At 38.0% G+C, this 20,210-nt stretch overlaps 1 protein-coding gene across 1 annotated transcript in view; it reads right to left on the bottom strand.

The window, feature by feature from the left end:
- Positions 1–16,828, bottom strand: part of Rad1 (Radiation insensitive 1) — a 32,608-nt gene extending 15,780 nt beyond the window's left edge. The window contains exons 1-5 of the mRNA XM_076178791.1: positions 16,609–16,828; positions 14,359–14,457; positions 6,109–6,260; positions 5,678–5,763; positions 559–707 (exon numbers count right to left, since the gene is read on the bottom strand). Coding sequence (XP_076034906.1) covers positions 559–707; positions 5,678–5,763; positions 6,109–6,260; positions 14,359–14,457; positions 16,609–16,719 — 597 coding nt within the window. The 5' untranslated portion in view covers positions 16,720–16,828. The remainder of the gene's footprint in view (positions 1–558; positions 708–5,677; positions 5,764–6,108; positions 6,261–14,358; positions 14,458–16,608) is intronic.
- Between the last annotated feature and the right edge of the window lie 3,382 nt (positions 16,829–20,210).

The raw sequence follows: 20,210 nt of genomic DNA, 5'->3' as shown, positions 1-20,210 counted from the left end.
ATTTTTGAAAATGTTGGGGCCATCTTTGCTGTTACTCTTTGGATTCTTTCTATTTTCCTTATATTCTTTTTTGTACTGGGTGTCCATACTGTCGCAGCGTACTCCAATCTTGGTCTTATCAGTGTGACTAGTATTATTTTTTACCATTACCTCATCCAAGTAATTAAAATTCAGCTTTATTGATCTTAGTAAATTGTAGGTTTCTCCTACTATTTTGATTATATTCTTGCCTGAGGACATATCTTTCATGATAATTACTCCTAGGTCCTTTTGGGAACTAACTTCTTTACTTCCTTTGCACCAATTTTATGTTGTCCTGATATTTTTTTTTACTTTTTCCAAATTCCATTATACTACATTTCTTAATGTTGGAGTTCACTTCTCACTTTTGACTCCATTCCCAGATTTTGTCCAGGTCTCTGTAGTGATTTACAGTCTTTTTTCTTTTTCCATACTTACATGAAACTGTGAAAAGTACATGATTTTAAAATCTCAGTGAACAAAAATGGTTCTCATCTTCATTTCTCTACTCAAATATAATATATTGTATCTATGTACCTGATTCACTCCATGGTTACCAAAAGTTGAAAGACGAAAATATGGAGCATCTGGAGACATGAGAATCTCAATATGTTCGCTAGACATATCAAGCTCTGCAAACACCTCCTTTAGGCACTCTGATCTCATGATGATTTTATTTATCACACCTGCAAAGGGAAACATTATATCATGTCAAAGTAATTCATGGTAAATATACAATTCTTACATAAAAAAGTTATTGAATATATTGGATATATTGAAATAATACATCTTTAATATATATTTGTTAATAGCTTAGTGTACAATGAAATTGTTCCATTTTCTTTCTTATTTTTTTTGTTTTCTGTGTATACTGTATCATTGCTCATTATTGTTTTGTTGTCTCAGTTCAGAATAAACTATGGTACAGACCCCATGTGTGTCTGTCACTTTTGCAGCTAGACCCATTTATCATGACACTGCCATCAATAATCTATAGACCTAGGCAGGACATATACAGTAGAAGAAGAGGTCTGATGACTACAAAATATGAGGCTGATAATTTTAACTGAACCTACTAACGCATGTACCAAAATGTAATGCCAAGTATGATGTGCATTACCAGCCATTGGCTGTGGTAGGCTAACCGGCAATGAAATATAGTGTCTACTTTTAGTTGCTGCGAAACTTTAATAAGTGATTAAAATGACCTGTTACCATTATTCATCATGGCTGAGCTGAAAAGTGTTATTGTGCCTCTGAATGGTAGTAATTGTGCTACCTGGAAAGTTCAGTGTATGATGGCTTGTATTAAAGAGGATGTTTGGCACCTGATGGTAGCGAGTCTGGCCCTGATGAACTGAATCAAGAGAAATTTAGGCATCTCTGGCCTTCAATTTCAATGGATCCTTCCAATTTCAACAATGCTTCCAATTCAGTATCAACTGCACTGACAAGATTAATACACTTCACATACTAGTTGAGCCACTCCTTTCCTTCCTCTTTCACTCCTGACACCCTCCCCACTATACTCCCAAACTCAAAATCACCCCTCCCTTTCAACATAGTTTAACTTAATGCTAATACATCATCAATCTTCCTTCTCACAAACATACTGCCTAGGGCTACATACTGTTGTCTAGTAATCATTATTGTGGACAGCGTCTTCAGTGTGATGGCTAAATCTAAGCTAATTTGAATCTGTGACCAGGTCTATGGTGCTGGCACTGTCTTTAGTGTTGGATGGTTTCTTGAATGCAAGCATGCTAGTAAGATTCTTATTCTTCTAGCAAGGGAATTTTCTGAGGGGCTGATGTCTGGGGGTTTTGGTATAATATTGAGTTTGGCAATATTGAAGATCTTATTTAGTGATCTGAGTGTAAATGTATTTTTGCGTGGTAAAAGTGGTAGGTTGCATATCTTTGAATAGTAAGCTGCTGGTGTTTTTTATATGTTCAGTTATATGCATTACAGACACATAAATGCATCCATATACAGAGGCCTCAGCCTCTTCCTTACAATGACACCTAAATAGGTGTCATGAGGTGTGAGTGGGTATACAAGGATGCCAGGGTCGACATCTTGATTATATTTATTCTGTAGCTGTAGCTGAGTGACCTCCAAATTCTGTGAACTGGCTTGATCATGTTTTCTGTGTTTATTATTACTCAGTCAAAGAGAATGAGTAATACAGCAGCAACATTATATTTTATAATGTGAGTATTGTGATGCATTAATCATTGTACCTCAGGCATCCAATGCTGCACACAAGAACTTGACTAGTAATAAAGAGGTTAATCCCACTCATAAGAATGACTAAGTCAAGCATACTTCTTGCCCTGACTCTATGAGAAATAAAATATGAAAAGAGCGGGTCTCTAATCTCCTTGTTCTGCCCAATTTAGTCACCTTTTATAACATCCAATGGCTATGGTGGCAATATTCCTGTCTTCCACAAATATATATCAATGAAAGGAATGAATATGTAAAAATATGCTGGGAAGAAAAAAGAAATTATGAAAAAGACATAATAGAAAAATGTAAGGATCAACCAAAGCTATTCTAAAGATATGTGAACAGTAAATTGAAAAACAAGAAAGAAATAGAGAAACTACACCTGAGGAACATGAAATACACAGAAGAAATAGGAATGGCTGAGGTCATGAAGGGCGAGAAGCGAGATCCCTCCATGGGAGAAATAATAGCAAGACAAGCTGAAATAATGGACCAAATAACAAGCCTTACATACATACATATACCAAAGGCTTTTTCCCCCTTATAAGGGAGGTAGCCAAAAAACAAAGGCATATAAACCACTTTCACCCATTCCATCTCTATCACACTCCACTCCCCTCCACCCTCTTATCTTGGCACCTCCTGGATGATGGGTCATCCCTGCATCTTGTCCACTACCCTGGGTCAGAAACAGTGTTGCAAGACACAGCACATCCACAGCAAGGCCGTTTCATTAAATCGGCGATGCCCCCTCTCTGTCCCCTCACACAGAAAAGGAGAAGACGGGGAGAACTCCTTTGGGCTACATCAATTTGTTATCAAGAAATTGCACAGCCCAGATGGAATTGCAAACTGGATACTAAAGGAGTGTAAAGAAGAACTGATAGGCAAAATATAGGACAAGTTGTTTGCTTAAGAAAGTAAAAATACCAGGCTGTAAAAAGGCCAACATTGTACCAATATATTAAGAAGGAAACAAGGAAGACCCAACAAATTACAGACCAGTTTCCCTTACAAGTACTACAAGTACTGTAGCTAAAATTTGTGAAAAAGTTATCAAAAATAAATGGACAAAACATCTGAAAGAGAACAACAAATTGAACCCAAGACTGTATGGATTCAGATAGGGAAGATCATGTGCCACAAATATGACCTGTTTTCACTCAAGATTATTAGATCTAATACAGGAAGGGGACAGGTGGGCTGACTGTGCTTTCCTAGATCTACAAAAAGCTTTTGATAAAGTGTCACATAGAAAACTATTAGGAAAACTGAAAACCATAGGAAAGGTGCAAAGTAAACTACTGGAATGGATGGAGGATTTCTTGCATGGAAGAAAAATGAGAGTAGTGCTCAGAGATAAGGGTTCTACTTGGGAAGAAGTGATTAGTGGAGTTCCACAGGGATTGGTACTGGCTCCAATAATGTTTGCTATTTATGTGAATGACATGGACAAGGGTGTGGACAGTTACATGAGCTTCTTTGCTGATGACGCAAAGTTGTTGAGATAAATGAGCACTAAAATAGACTTTGAGCCACTGCAGAGAGATCTGAACAAACTTTAGGAATGGAGTCAGAAGTGGGAAGTGGTCCTCAATATTAAGAAATGTAGTAATATATTGGAATTTGGAAAATGTAAAAAAAGGATATCAGGACAATATAAAATCAGTGAAAAGGAAGTAAAGAAAGTGGGGTTTGAAAAAGACCCAGGAGTAATCACCACAAAGGATATGTCCCCTGATAAGCATAAACAAAATTGTCAGAGAAACCTACAACTTGCTGAGATCAATAAAAGTGGCATTTACTTACTTGGACAAAGAAATGGTGGAGAAAATACTAGTCACACTGATAAGACCAAGACTGGAGTATGCAGCGATACTCTGGTCACCCAGTACTAAAAAGAATATAAGGAAAATTGAAAGAATCCAAAGAGCCACTACGAAGATGGCCCCCACACTTCCAGAACTGTCATACGAAGAGAGGTTGTCAAAATTAGGGTTACTGATCCTAGAACAAAGAAGAAAAAGAGGAGACTTGTTGACCATCTATAGAATCATGAGAGGTATGGAAGTCTTTGATAGAGAAGACTTACTATATTGGGATATGAGAAATACAAGAGGGCATGGAAGGAAGCTCAAAAGGACAGATATAGAAGACACCCAAAAATGAACAGCTTTCCTCAGAGTGGTGTATATATGGAACAAACTGGACAAAATGATAGTGTGTGTAAAAACCATATACAAATTTAAGAACAATTTAGATACTGCAAGATACAGAGACAGGACATCACGAGTGTAGCTCCCTTTCCTGTAAGATGCAACTAGGTAAATACACATACATAGAGAGAGAGAAAGAGAAAGAGAGAGGGAGGGAGGGAGAGAGGGAGAGGGAAAAAGAGAGGGGGGAAAGAGAGAGGGAGAGAGAAAGAGAAAAGGAGAGAGAAAGAGAAAAGGAGAGGGAAAGAGAGAGGGAGAGGGAAAGAGAAAGGGAGAGGGAAAGAGAGATGGGAGAGGGAAAGAGAGAGAGAGAGAGAGAGAGAAAAATTTCGTAAGTACTGTATCACTGTGGAACCGTTTCTATGTCACTGGCTGAAAGTGGTAGGGGGAGGGGAACAGTCACTAGTTGTGTAAGAACTATACAGTGGATGTAGTTGATGGAGAGAAATCTTGGGCCCAGTTTAAAGTTCAAGTGTCAGCCCCTCAAGGCTGCATCTTCTACTGGTTGTGAAGAGGTTGGCAAGTTTTAAAAATGGGGAGCTTCATCGACCATCTTGCAGGACCACTATAAGCGGGTATCCATCACCAGTCCTAAAGATGTAGTGAACTCTCTCTAGAATATATCCTAATAAAAAGCCTTTTAGATATAGAGAATACTTTGCTCCATACAAACAAGTCAAGGATATACCAGATTAGGTCAGCATTGGCAATGAACAATAAGATGGTCTAGTGACCTTGATGATCTGATTGATCTGGCATGGTAAGTAGAGTTCAGTACTGTCTAGTAAAAATATCTTGTGTTTTATTCTCATATTTATAGTTTCATACAATATAGAGTAACAGTACCTGTACGTACATTACATAGTAAACTTTATGTCTGAACATTGAGTGTCCCTTATATACTAACCTTTGGTCAGTAAAGGAGATGGAAACATTGATCTAATGCAAATCATCAGATACAATATTTAATCAATCCTCCAATTAGTTTGTTATAACAAAGTCTTACTGTAGTCATAGTTCACAGACCCAGATTCCAGTCTAGAGAACAAGTGACGAGAATGTTGGGATTTCAAGATTAATAGCAAAAAGATGATTCTCTCTGATGTCCATCTTGCAGAACCACCACATGAAGGTTTTCATGATTAGTATATCCATTTATATAAACAGTATTAGAGTACCAAACTGAACTTACTATTTTCCATACTCACTTGTATTACAAAATGCAAAATCTAATGTGTCCTCTGCCTCTTTAGTACGAATCTGGCAATCAGTCAACACCCCTGCTTCCTCCAGCCTTCCATATAATACAACAAAAAAAGAGCAAAATATAAATACAGTCTACTGTTTTGTTAGACTTTGGTATTTTGTTCTGGCTGGTGCCAGACAATTTTATTCAATTGGGAGAAACCTCAATATAGAAAATCCTAATATTAGCAATTCACTGTTATCAATATTGTTGGCTACCTAAATTGATCAAGACTAACTACAGAGTGAAATTTACTTATTCATTAATTAGCTTACAAATGACCTTATTTACCAAGACAATGGCAAGCTATACATTTAAAAAGAATAAAAAAGTATCAGAGTACACAGACACTAGAACAGCTTTTGGCAAAGCAAGACAGGGAAATATACCTACACAAGAACAAGAGGGGATCCATAACCTTCATAGCACATCTGCAAAGCTGGGGTTACACCTGGAACTCCACTACCCATAAAGATATTAAGGCACTCCACTAGCACATTCAGATTTACTTTGAATGTCACCACTTCCTCTTTAACTTCAAACTCCTGAAATAATACAAACTGTTTACCTAAGATGGTCTGGGAAGATTCCAACCCAGTACATTAGTAACTGGGCCATTAACCACATCAGTATGATGACGCTTATGTAGGCGTCATGAGACGTGAGTGGGTATATGAGGATGCCAGCATCGGCATCTTGATTATATATATATTTTTGTATTTGTACATTAGTTACCTCTGGATTCTGTGAACTGATTTGATCACGTTTTCTGTGTTTATTATTACCCAGAGTAAAAGAGAATGAGTCAGAAGTGACTTTATGTTTTATGATGTGAGTAGTGTGGTGAATTGTACATATGAGCCAATGCTGTGTGCGAGAATTTGACTCAAACTGAAGTGTTTAAATGAGTGTTGTGGTATGTATGAGAACAAAAAGGAAGAGATTGGCAGTATGTCTGAAGAAATATGGGTGTATTAGTATTAACCCCTTCACTCCGGGCCAAAATCTTGTGGGCAGCATTAGCTGCCAGACATGCGATGTTGCGTCATAATACTCGCATTATAAAAAATAAAGTTACCACTGTATTGCTCGTTCTCTTTCACCCATGAATTTTGATAACCATAGAAAATATGATGAAGCCAGTTTACAGAGTATGGGGGGTCACACAGGTACAACTACAATATTTATAATCAAGACGCCGACATCGGCATCCACGCATACCCACTTGCTCCTCATGACGCCTACGTAGGCGTCATCGTATCGAAGGGGTTAAGTGAAACAAAGTTAAAAGGAAGGGGTGAATTGGAATTTGGGAATGTGGTGGGTAAGATATCAGAGGTGAGTGGGTGTGGGAGGGAAAAAATGGCTCTGTTGGCAAGTGAGGAAATAGGAAAGTGCATAATCGAATGCAGGGAAATGTCTTTACAAGGGAAAAGGGGACAGATATGATTATAGTTGTTTTAGAGGGATCAGTTTGTTGAGTATATTTGGGTAGGCTTATGGGAGGATGACAGTTCGGAGAGGAACAGAAGAAGAAATTGGTGAGGTAGTGTGGGTTTAGGAAAGGTATGGGTTGCATGGATCAGACTTTTGTGGTAAGGCAGATATGTGAGAAAGTTTTAGGAAAAGGTAAGGATGTTTTTTGGGCCTTTATGGATTTGGAAAAGGCTCATGACTGGGTAGACAGGAATGCACTATGGGAGGTAGTGCAGATATATGGGACTGGGGGAAGCTGTTAGAGGTGGTCAAGAGTTTTTATGAGAATAGCAGAGCCTGCATTTATATTTCATTAAAATTAAACTTCTCTCAATTTGGAACTTTTGTGAGTTTTTGGCCGATCCATCAGAATTGATCGAGGTACTATGTTTCCCGACATTTTGAAGAATGGGCGTATAAGATATTGTGTTCTTCTTCTTCTTCTTCTTCTTCCTCGCGTTCTTCTTCGCGTTTTTCTTTGAGTTCTTCTTCGCGTTCTTCTTCGCATACTTCTTTGCGTTCTTCTTCGTGTTCTTCTTTGCATTATTCTTTGCGTTCTTCGCATTCTTCTTCTCATTCTACTTCGTGTTCTTCTTCCTCGCGTTCTTCTTCGTGCTGGGGATCCCGTGTTGGGGTTTCGCCCCGAGGCCAAGGCCGAAGGGGAAAACGAGGGATTTGAGCGCGGAAAGCTGCGGCCGTAGGCCGCTGTTTGCGCAGTCAAGCCCCTGGCCAAGCCAACAGAATTGATCGAGGTACTATGTTTCCCGACATTTTGAAGAATGGGCGTATAAGATATTGTCCCGTGGCCTTAAAGATGAACATATGGAATTATTTCCAAAATTGTACAAAAACATAAAAAGTTTAAAACCTAGAATAGCTATGATAAATGATTTCCAACGTATAGTTCGAAAGTTTGGTGAGCTATTAAAGGACAATCCTGATTACAAATATTCTGGCTCAAGGGAAGAGTATCTTAGTTTACCAGCTAATAAAGAAGACATTGAAGAAAAAGCGTATAGCTGTCATACAATTTGGTTGTCTCGCTACTACAACATGTCCAACGACGGCAAATCAGCTTTAGCTTTGGAGAGAAAACGACAGAGGCATTATTGGATGTGGGTTACTAAAACAAAGGGAATAGAAAGACAAGAGGTTTATCGTAATAAGATATTGTCCCGTGGCCTTAAAGATGAACATATGGAATTATTTCCAAAATTGTACAAAAACATAAAAAGGTTAAAACCTAGAATAGCTATGATAAATGATTTCCAACGTATAGTTTGAAAGTTTGGTGAGCTATTAAAGGACAATCCTGATTACAAATATTCTGGCTCAAGGGAAGAGTATCTTAGTTTACCAGCTAAACTGCGAGCGAAGCGAGCTCCTAGCGCCGCAGGCCAAAGCGGTGACGTTAGTCACCACCGAAGGTCGCTTGTTAGAATTGGAAATGGAGAGAGCAAGTTGCTTGAGGTAAAGGTGGGGCTGAGTCAGAGATGTCAGGTCACCATGACTGTTCAATGTGTACATGGATGGGGTGGTGTGAGGGTAATGAGCAAGGTATTAGAGATAATTAAAGAAAATGGAGAAAAATGAGAGGTGACCCAGTTGTTGTTTGCTGACAACACTGCATTTGTGACAGGGTCAGAGGAGGGCCCATGACATAAACCTGCTTTAGGAATTGGCCCAAGACCTAAAAATCCACCAATTCCTGAAGTGGGTTTATATCCTGGGCCCAAATGTCCACACAAGTGACAGTTGGCAAGTGTTGGATTAAAAGACCTAGATGTATACATACATGCACACACATATATGGATTCAGACGAGGACAATCATGCATCACCAATCTAATATGTTTCTATTCAAGGCTAATAGACATAATACAAGAAAGAGATGGATGGGCTGATTGTGCATTTCTAGACCTGAAAAAAGCTTTTGACAAAGTACCACATAAGAAGTTACTTAAGAAATTAGAAACTGAAGGAGGAATACAGGGCAAACTGCTTAAATGGATGGAAGACTTTTTGCAAGAAAGAAAAATGAGAGTAGTGATAAGAGACAAACACTCTAATTGGGATGAAGTAATAAGTGGTGTTCCACAAGGAACTGTTCTGGCCCCAATAATGTTTGCTATATATATTAATGATATGGATGAAGAAATTGAAAGTTATATGAGCTTCTTTGCAGATGATGCAAAACTGTTAAAAAAAAAGTGAACACTGAAGAAGATTGTGAGTCACTACAGAGTGATCTCAATAAAGTATGGGAATGGAGTAAGAAGTGGGAGATGGAGTTCAATACTAAGAAGTGTAGTATAATGGAATTTGGAAAAAGCAAAAAAAGAATAGTAGGATCATATGAATTGGGAGAAGAAGGAATAAAAAAAGTAGAAAATGAGAAGGACCTGGGAGTCATTATTATGAATAATATGTCACCTGAGAAACATATAAACAAGATTTTTGGAGAAACTTATAATTTAATAAGAACAATCAAAGTGGCATTTACATACCTGGATGAAGAAATAGTGAAGAAAATACTAATCACTTTGATAAGACCAAGATTGGAATATGCAGCAACGATGTGGTCACCAAGTATAAAAAAATGTATAAAAAAACTTGAAAGAATACAAAGAGCAATTACAAAATTGGCACCAACACTCTCAAAACTATCATATGAAGAGAGACAATTGGCACCAACACTCTCAAAACTATCATATGAAGAGAGACTAGCAAAACTTGAGCTACAGACATTAGAGCAAAGAAGAGAGGAGATTTGATAACTATTTACAGAATCATGAAAGGAATAGAAACTATTGATAGAGAGGATCTAATAAAATGGGATGATAGAAATACAAGAGGACACGGAAAGAAAATCAAGAAAGACAGCTATAGAAGAGATCTGAAAAAGAACAGCTTTCCTCACAGAGTAACAGGCATTTGGAGCAAGTTAGATGAGAAAGTGGTGTGTGCAAAAACAATACATGAATTTAAAAACAGTTTAGATAAAATGAGATATGAAGATGGGATACCACGAGCATAGCTCCTCTTCCCGTAAAATACAACTAGGTAAATACAGGGTGCTTGGGATAGATTTGATAATTTTTTTATCTTCTGTCACTTCAGAACCATTTGAAGGTTTTAATAGCGGTAAAGTGTAACAGATTGATTCTGTGTACTATTGGTGGGTATAAGAGCTAGAGAGCATGAACAACTGGAAAGCACCGGAATATTGGAAGAGAGACCTGCATCATGATGATTTGCACTGGATTAAAAAATTCAGAAATCTTAGCTGCAGCTCAGTGCTTCTTGAATACTGTGAAGGCCATGAGATATGAGCTGGAAAATTGAGACGGAGATATGTGGAAGCAGTGGCTAGCAGGAAGGATCATAGCAGGCATTCTCTGTTCACATAACAAAATTTGTCGAGAAGCTGCAAAAAAGGTCTGGCAAGATCCAGGCAAGGCAATGTGAATGTTGGCGAGAGATGGGCATCTGAGTGGCGACCATGAAGAAAGTGCTGAACAAGGATCTTCGCTACTCCTCATACAAGAGGTGCATGGGTGGCCCAAGAGATCTGCTTTATAAAAGCCAAGAAACTCCTCAACAAGGTCAAACACCCAGTCGAGCCGGGAAGGCTCTGGTTCTTCTCAGACAAGAAGAATTTCTGCCAGGATCAGTTGCACAATATGCAGAACAACAGGTGGCTAGCCTACAGTTGCATGATGTTCTGCGCTTCATGAGACCAAGTTCCCTCAAACTGTGATGGTCTTAGGGTGTGTTTCCAGTAAAGGCCACATTATGCTGCCCCACATCTTTGAAGAGGGACTCAGACTCATTTCAGATGGCAATATTGAGTTGCTGTCCTCTATTGTCAAGTGCTGGGTGGAGAGGGTGGCTGTGGTGGAGGCTCAGGGCAGCTTCATTAAGGCTGTATTTTGCATAAGATCCACTACGAGATGCACTTTGAATTTTGAGAATACATCAATTTCTGATACAGGGATGACCCATCATCCAGAAGGTGCCAAGATAAAGGAAGGGAAGAGGGTGGAGGGGAGTGGAGTATGTAGGGGATGGAATGGGTGGGAGTGGTTTCTATGCCTTTGTCTTTTGGCTACCTCCCGTGTAAGGGGAAAAAAAAGCCTTTGGTATGTATAAATCTTTACCCAAAATATGACTAATTTCTTTCCTTTCTGAAAAAGTGTCAAAATCATCCCAAACACCCTGTTTTATATATATATATATATATATATATATATATATATATATATATATATATATATATATATATATATATATATGTATATATATATATTGCAGATAACCACAAAGGAAACCAGAAAAGAAACTATAATTCCCAAGCACTTGTGATATTTCACATCGTCAGGGGAATACAAAAGAAAGAAGTTACATATGGTATATAAGAGGTATGAAAATAAACTGGGAAAGGTACAAAACACATCGAGAAAATGTAACAAATAAATACAAAAAATCAAAATAATTTTTGAAAAGTATTAATAAGATTTGTCAATAAAATGATACAATTTAAAAATCCTATAGCAAATATTAATGTTAGATCCTTCAGATTTTTTTATCAAACAACTTTCAATGATGTTCCTTTTGGCAAATGAATCACATGACATGATGGATGAAGAATTAGACCAATCAATATGATGATCAAAATCTTGCATGTGGACAAACAGTACACTAGACTCTTGCACTGTTTTTACAATGTACTTGTGTTGTTTAATCCTTATTGAGAGTTCCTTGCCCGTTTGTCCAAGGTAATACTTTTTACAATCTCTGCAAGGGATCCTGTATATGCAGCCACTTGAAACACTAGGTAATTTTTTAATAATTACATACATACATACATATACCAAGGCTTTTTCCCCCTTACAAGGGGGGTAGCCAAAAAGAAAAAGGCACAAAATCATTCCCACCCATTCCATCCCTGAATACACTCCACACCCCTCCACCCTCCCTCTTATCTTAGCACCTCCTGAATGATGGGTCATCCCTGCACCTTGTCCACTGCCCTGGGTCATTGCATAAAATGAGAGGACGGGGAGAAATCCCTTCGGGCTGCGTCAAATTTTGCTCACACATACTACCTCACCCCTCATCCCCCCACCCATTCCACCTCATGCAATCACAAAATCATTCCCACCCATTCCATCCCTGAATACACTCCACACCCCTCCACCCTCCCTCTTATCTTAGCACCTCCTGAATGATGGGTCATCCCTGCACCTTGTCCACTGCCCTGGGTCATTGCATAAAATGAGAGGACGGGGAGAAATCCCTTCGGGCTGCGTCAAATTTTGCTCACACATACTACCTCACCCCTCATCCCCCCACCCATTCCACCTCATGCAATCACAACATCATCCATATACAACCATTCTCCATTCACCCCTGTCTTCTGTCCTCTCCCGTCCTTCCTCAACAGACATTCCCCTCTTCCCCAAAGCCCCCTTCACCCCATCCATCCACCTCATCCTAGGACGTCCCCTCATGTTCACTCCCTCCACACCTCTTTTAATAGTCTTTCTTCACTCATTCTTTCCATGTGTCCAAACCATCCTAATATTCTTTCATCAACCCTATCTCCCAGCTCCTTTTCCACCCCTGTTCTCCTCCTCACTTCCTCATTTCTCACTCTATCTAGCCTAGTAACCCCCATCATACTTCTCAGACACCTCATCTCAAACACATTCAAACTCCTTCTCTCTTCTTCTCTTATGTTTCATGTTTCTGCCCCATACAGTGCTGTTGGCACAATCACTCCTTCATACAGTTTCCTCTTAGCATCTATTCCCAAATGTCTATTCCTCATTACACTCTTTAATCCACCAAGGCATTTACTCGCTTCTCTCAATCTACATTCTACCTAAAAAAAAAAATAAAAAACTATATTCTTATAGTTTTTAATAATTAACTTCTTAAAAGTATATGGAGCATACCGGGTAAATATAACTTTAATACTGTATTCCATGTTTTTAGGATGTGAGGAACTGGAGCCAGATTGTTACTGAATGGTAAAATCAGAAGGTTCTTAGTATCAAAAGAGTGGGATGGTTGAAGACTATAGAATTTTTTTTTTCACTGCAGCAAGAGTGTGATCTAAAATCTTTGGATTAAAATACCCTAAAAGATTTTTTGATCATGCTCTTGTTGCAGCGAAAAAACTTTCTATGGTGTTCAGCCATCTCACTTTTTTGATACTAAGAACCTTCTGATTTTACCATTCAGTAAAATTGGACTAAAGAAATCACTACATCACACAAAGCTCACCTAGGACCTCACTTGCATATTCTCTAGAGCAGGGGTTCTCAGCCTTGCTTGGCTCATGCACCCCTTTCACCCTTTGCCAGAATGTCATTCCCCCCTCCTTTCCAAGATTGCCTGTTTCAAAAGGTGCATTCTAAATAATATGCAGATATTATCACACAGCGTAACACTTTTCTAATCCTAAGATTAACCTGGGTCAGCACTGGTATAATTCCAGCCCAGGTGACAGGCCAGAGCCTATATTTGCTTTCCTCACTCCGTAAACTTAATGTGGTCACAATTCACCCCCAGAAAACCCAAAATTCACTCCTGGGGGGTGAATTTCACCCCTAATGAGAACCCCTGCTCTAGAGAGTCCTTGGGTGTACTTCAGAGAAGCAAGTTGTATCTGAATTCAGGAAGAAAGTAAGAAAAATCTCTACAGTTTCAATACCCCTAGACTGAATATCATATCAGATGGAAAAGAGCATAACTATGTGAACTAGGAACAGAGGAATGATAGTAGGTAACAGGGCCTACTGACTAAAATATGTGAAACAAAGTAATAAGAAGTGAAAAAGAAGAAAGGAGAAAGTGATGAAAGACAGTGGAGAAAGGTGGGAGAGAGGAAAGGTGCACAAAAGTCAGTATATATAGGCATAATTGTATGAGGTAACCTGACAGAGTAGGCATATGTCATACTCAAGTCTAATGCATAAACAAAAATCAATGTGGTCAATGAAAATGTCAAATCTTAAAAGAAGAAGAAAAAAAAAAAAAATGTCATGAGAGTAAGAATATCACCTTTGTAATAAGAATACTATAAAAGAAATACTACATCCAAGACTAAAATAATGCTTCATTATCAGATAATATATACAACATATTAAAAAATACTTACCTGAAATATATCTGCCTGGATAAAAGCATTGGCTTGGACACATTTCGCATCTTCTACAGTTATTTTTAATCCATTGCTGCTTCCAAAAATTATTGCATTCTGTCAAAAATAAGTTACCTTTATGACATGAAACCAAGCACTTAAATCACAAAAATAATGGGGAAAAATCCAGCTAATTATGGTACCTTTGATTTTTCCCTACAACTGGTAATAATACAGTATTCTCAGCATCTGTGAGCTTCTCTCTCTTGTCATGGCTCCATCCACCTAAAGGTATTATAGGCCACAATTTGTTTCCTTGAACCATGAAACTCCAACTGTTTTCTGTTTACCCCATGGGGGCTGGTAAATTTAAGAAGGGTAGAAGAAGGATAGAAGTTAAAGGCTATAAGCATTCTTGAGTGATCTCCAATCATAAAATAATGCAGCCTGATTTTGGTCTGTAGGGTATTATAGTCCCTAATGTATTGACTACATAAGACAGGTAATCAATATGCAGTATGGTACTATTATAAGGAATCATGTAGTCCAGTTTAAATTAAATCAATAATCAGATGGTACTTTTCTCATAAGATTCTCCAGCTGTTAGAGAAGCAGCACCAACCACTCCTGGAGTGGATAATAGATAGCTAATATCATAATTATAAGCCCTTCTCGATTACCTCAATCCCCTGCAAAATTTTAGAATATATTATCCAATCCATAGACATAATGGACCACTTTGATAGGCAAAAAGTACTGTCTGAAAATCAATATGGATTTTGGCCTAAATGCTTATGCAAGACACAATTGTTAGAGACAACACATGACATATCCCAGTTACTTAACAACCCCAAAATTAGACAAGTAGATGCTATAGTTTTGGGCTTTGCCAAAGTCTTTGACAAAGTCACACACAAATGACTGTTAACAAAAATAGATGATGGCATATGAGGACTATTTCTTCACTTGATTCTTAATTTCGTTCTTGAGGATAGTCAATCCTTAACCCTTCCTGTAACTTCTGGAGTTCCCAAAGCACTGTCTTGGGACCTCTCCTCTTCCTTTCTTATATAAATGATTTCCCACTATCACTTTCCCCTACTACTAGACTCTTTGTGGATGATAATTTAGTATATAGGCAGACAGATAACAGAGGTGAGTGTCTTCAACTACAAAATGACCTACATGCCCTTGAGGACTGGGAAACCAAGTGGCAAATGACATTTAGACTTGCCAAATGTCACCACATCAGATTCACCTATACTAACCAACCTATCCAATTTAACCTATACACTACAAAATACAAACCTAGACATAGTTTTCCACCACAAATACTTTGGGGTCCACATTTCAGCAGACATGAGATGGGCCACACATGTGAGCAGCGTCAGGGCTACAGCCATTAGAGCACTGGGATTCCTGTGCAGGAACCTCCAGGATCCAATGCAGACATTAAATTCTTGGTTACAAAACACTTGTTCAGCCACAACTAGAGTACTGTGACACTGTCTGGGATCCACACACTAACATTGACATAAAATAAGAGTCCACATAAAATAAAGCAGCAAGATGGATCAGACATGGTTGCAGACACATATCAGTCACTAGGTTAAAACAACACATTAGACTTGAACCATGTGAAACAAGAAGATTAATACACAGACAACAAATGATGAACAAAATCACAAACACTTTACTCTTTAGGAGACATAACAAAGAAACTCACACCCAACAAGTACTTGTAACATGAATAACTAGGGTCAGTCACAAAAAAATACCACAAACACACACACATATATATATATACACAAAACAAGCACCAACATATTCAAGTACTAATTTTTCCTCCACAGTATCCAAGAGTGGAGACAATTTATAATATAGTTTCACCCAACCAATGATTTTGTGATGTGGTTTATGTGTTTCTGGTGAGATATATTGTGTATTGAATGATGGTGTACATCATTTCCGTCGCAAATGTGTAGTGAAGTCCCACTCTTGATACTTTCAGAAATAGGATCACCCATTACTACCTCCCTCCTCAATCCAGATCCCAGTCCTGACCATAATTCTGATCCCACACTTATCCTAACCCCATTCTCAGTCCAAATCCTGTACCCAACCCATTTCCCCGCTCTGCGCCAGCAATTCATACCGCCCGTGAGCGACCCTCTGCGGGTTCCCGCAAAGAAAGATATAATATATAATAGACACAATTCTTAAACTGTCACCTAATAAATCATCCGTACTGCAAAGTCCAGTCCTTACTTCTTTGAAGTTAATAGCTTTCAACAATTGAAGAATATTCTTGGCATTATCAATTTTTGCTGTTAGGACGTTATTACTGTTGGCAGCTGCTTGTTGTGATGATAATGCCATTACAGCAATGCTTTCTCAGCATAAGGAGCGCAAATGTAGACGTATAATCGTATATCTCTTCGTGTTTGTTTACTTTTTCAAATCGTGTGATGTTGGCGCCTTGGCGGCTAGCATGAGCCACGAAAAGCGGGAATGTACAATTCGTACAATTGAAGAGAGAGAGAGAGAGAGAGAGAGAGAGAGAGAGAGAGAGAGAGAGAGAGAGAGAGAGAGAGAGAGAGAGAGAATATATATATATATATATAAATATATATATATATATATATATATATATATATATATATATATATATATATATATCACACTTCAACGAATGGACGGCTTAGAAGACGTTCTGAAGAAAACTGAAGTCTGTGGATCCCAACGCAAAGAGAAGTGCGTAGTGTTTTTACTGGGTGGGGGGGGGGGGAAATTGCTCGTGGAGTAGTTTGAAAGTAGGGAAAGAGGAAAAGGGGAGGGATTACTGAGGGAAATGGAAGGAATTGAGGAGGGAGTAGACTTGGCCCAGGCAGACAGGCGAAAGGTAAACAGCTGAGCGACGATGAAATGTCTAATAAAAATGTAAAGATTAGAAGCATAGATAAGAGCAATACAGTAGAAAGTGATGAGAATATTTTCCAGGGATTTAAAGAGGGTGGGGGGGACACAAACCCCACCCCGACTGACAAGACTAGAAGAGAAGGTCGATAAGATGATCGAGGACTTGGAGCGTAGGTTCGGTGATGTTAACAAAATTATACGGAGAGTTGAAAAATTGGAAGAACTAGAGAAGGCGAACAAAAACTTAACTAAGGAAATTGAAGAATTAAAACAACAGTTAAAAGAAGTAAAAGATGAGAATAAAGTCTTAAAGGAGAATAATAAGGAGAACAAGGAGGGTTGGAAAAAAAATTCAAGAAAATAGCAAAGTTGCATTCACTGACATAATCAGACAGCAAATGAATGAACAAACTGAAAACTCAGTTATTAAAGTGATGAGACAGAAGGAGAATATAGTAAGAGACCTAGCAGACAAAAAGAAATGTATAATTATATTAGGAATGGAAGAGAAACATAACCCAGATAGAACCACAAGAATCAAGGAGGAAAATGAAAAAGAAATTTACTAGAATTAGTTCAGGAAGATGAACCAGAAATAATGAAACAAATCGAAGAGAAATTCAGGCTAGGGAAATATAGTACAGACAAGATCAGACCAATTAAGATTAAATTCAGGTCACAAACTACGGCTGAGAATATCTTATCCAAAACAGGGAAACTAGCAACAAGTGAACAATATAAAAAGGTATGGATAAAAAGGGAAATGAATAAAGAGGAAAGAGAGGAAGAAAAACAGAAAAGACTTGAAGCAAAGGCAAAAAACGAGATAAGAACGGAGTCAGAAAAAGAGAGATTCTATTGGAGAGTAGTGAATATGAAACTAAAGAAAGTCGACATACAAGAGAAAAACAAAAGGGAAACAGAGAACACAATGGAAGTGGCAGAAAACTAAGAGTGTCTTACACAAATATAGATGGATTAATAACAGGATTGAACTAGCTGAATGATTATTTGAAAGAAAAAGAACCAGACATAATGGGAATTGTAGAAACAAAATTAAAAGGCCCACTACCACCCAACAGTGTAGGACATGATGCATATAATTATTGGATTAGAAACAGAGTAAAAAAGGAAGGGGGTGGAGTTATGTTCCTGACTAAGAAGGATATAAACGTGAAGTGTGTCACATATGGAAAGAATACAGTAGAGATGATAATGATGGAAGTAGAAGACAGAGATAAGAAGAACAGAAAGTTTGTGATAAATTATGTGCCCCCAAAAACAGCCTCATGGGAAGAGAGTGAACATAAAAGTATGTTAGAGGACACAAAGATAACATTAAACAAGATAATGGAAGAGGGAGGAAAAATAGTTATGATGGGCGACTTACATTGCAAAGAAATCTGCTGGGAAGAAATGACAGTAAAGGGTGGAGACGGCTCATGGGGAAACGCTCTACTTGAGATAGTTACTGACCATACAATGACACAATGGATACAGGAGAACACTAGGTATAGAAATGAAGAAGAACCATCGAGACTAGACCTAGTAATTACATCCGAACCTAGAATAGTGGACAAAATTGAATATAAAACACCAATAAGTAAAAGTGACCACATATTGATTGAACTGGAACTTAATGAAGAAAAATATATGAAAAGAAATGAACAATACAGAAAAGGAAGAATGATGTATGAAAAAACAAACTTTGATAAAATAAGAGAATTCTTTCAAAAGGAAAACTGGGAAGAAATATACAAAGAAGAAACAGCAGTAGAAGAGAAATGGAATATTTTGACAAAAATTTACAAAAAAGGAGTGGAAAAGTATGTCCCAAGACAAAAACAAGAAAAAGAATATGTAAAATGCTGGTACAACAAAAACTGTAGGGAGTTAAAAGACAAAAGAGACAAAGCCTGGACCAGATGGAAAAAAGACAGAAGACCTGAAAAATGGAAAATATATACCTGTTATAGAAATGAATATGTACAAATGTGCAGAGAGGAAAAGAGAAAATATGAAAAAGATATCATAGAAAAGTGTAAAGATCAACCAAAACTATTCTACAGATTTGTAAACAATAAACTGAAAAACAAACAGGACTTGGAGAAATTAAGACAGGAGGGAGTTGAATACACTGAGGAAATGGAAATGGCGGAAATTATGAACAAACATTTTAAATCAGTGTTTACAAGGGAGAACATACAACCTGAAGAGAACGATTGGAAAGAGAAAGTCCCCCCTATGGAAGAAATAGAAGTAACAAAGAATGAAATATTAACACACTTGAGTAATCTTGATGTCAGAAAATCGCATGGACCAGATGAAATAGCAAACTGGATACTGAAAGAATGCAGGAATAAACTGGCAGACAAAATACATAGCATACTAAATAGTTCCTTGAAAGAAGGAAAAGTTCCAGAAGATTGGAAAAAAGCAAATATAGTACCTATATATAAAGGAGGAAATAAAGAAGAACCTACAAACTATAGACCAGTCTCTCTAACAAGTACAATAGCAAAAATTTGTGAGAGAATGATCAAAAGTAGATGGGTAAAATATTTAGAAAAAAATAAAGTGTTAAATCCAAGGCAATTTGGATTCAGACAAGGACGATCATGCGTCACCAATTTAATATGTTTCTATTCAAGGCTAATAGATATAATACAAGAAAGAGATGGATGGGCGGACTGTGCATTTTTAGATCTAAAGAAAGCTTTTGACAAAGTGTGGTATGAGTAGAACGCATGACTATTTCTATGGTAAGCGTCTCGCGTTGGGTCACGTGTTCCCGCGTTAAGCTGGCGGGGGGACGCGACCTAGCACGACCGTTGTTCCCAGATGCGCGTCATCACGTGACCCAGATGCGCGTCATCACGTGACCCAGATGCGCGTCATCACGTGACCCAGATGCGCGTCATCACGTGACCCAGATGCGCGTCATCACGTGA

The sequence above is a fragment of the Oratosquilla oratoria genome, chromosome 42 (assembly GCF_046742065.1).
Source record: "Oratosquilla oratoria isolate Oo_2021 chromosome 42, ASM4674206v1, whole genome shotgun sequence".
Lineage (NCBI taxonomy): Eukaryota > Metazoa > Arthropoda > Malacostraca > Stomatopoda > Squillidae > Oratosquilla > Oratosquilla oratoria.
This window is presented reverse-complemented; position numbering and strand designations above follow the sequence as displayed.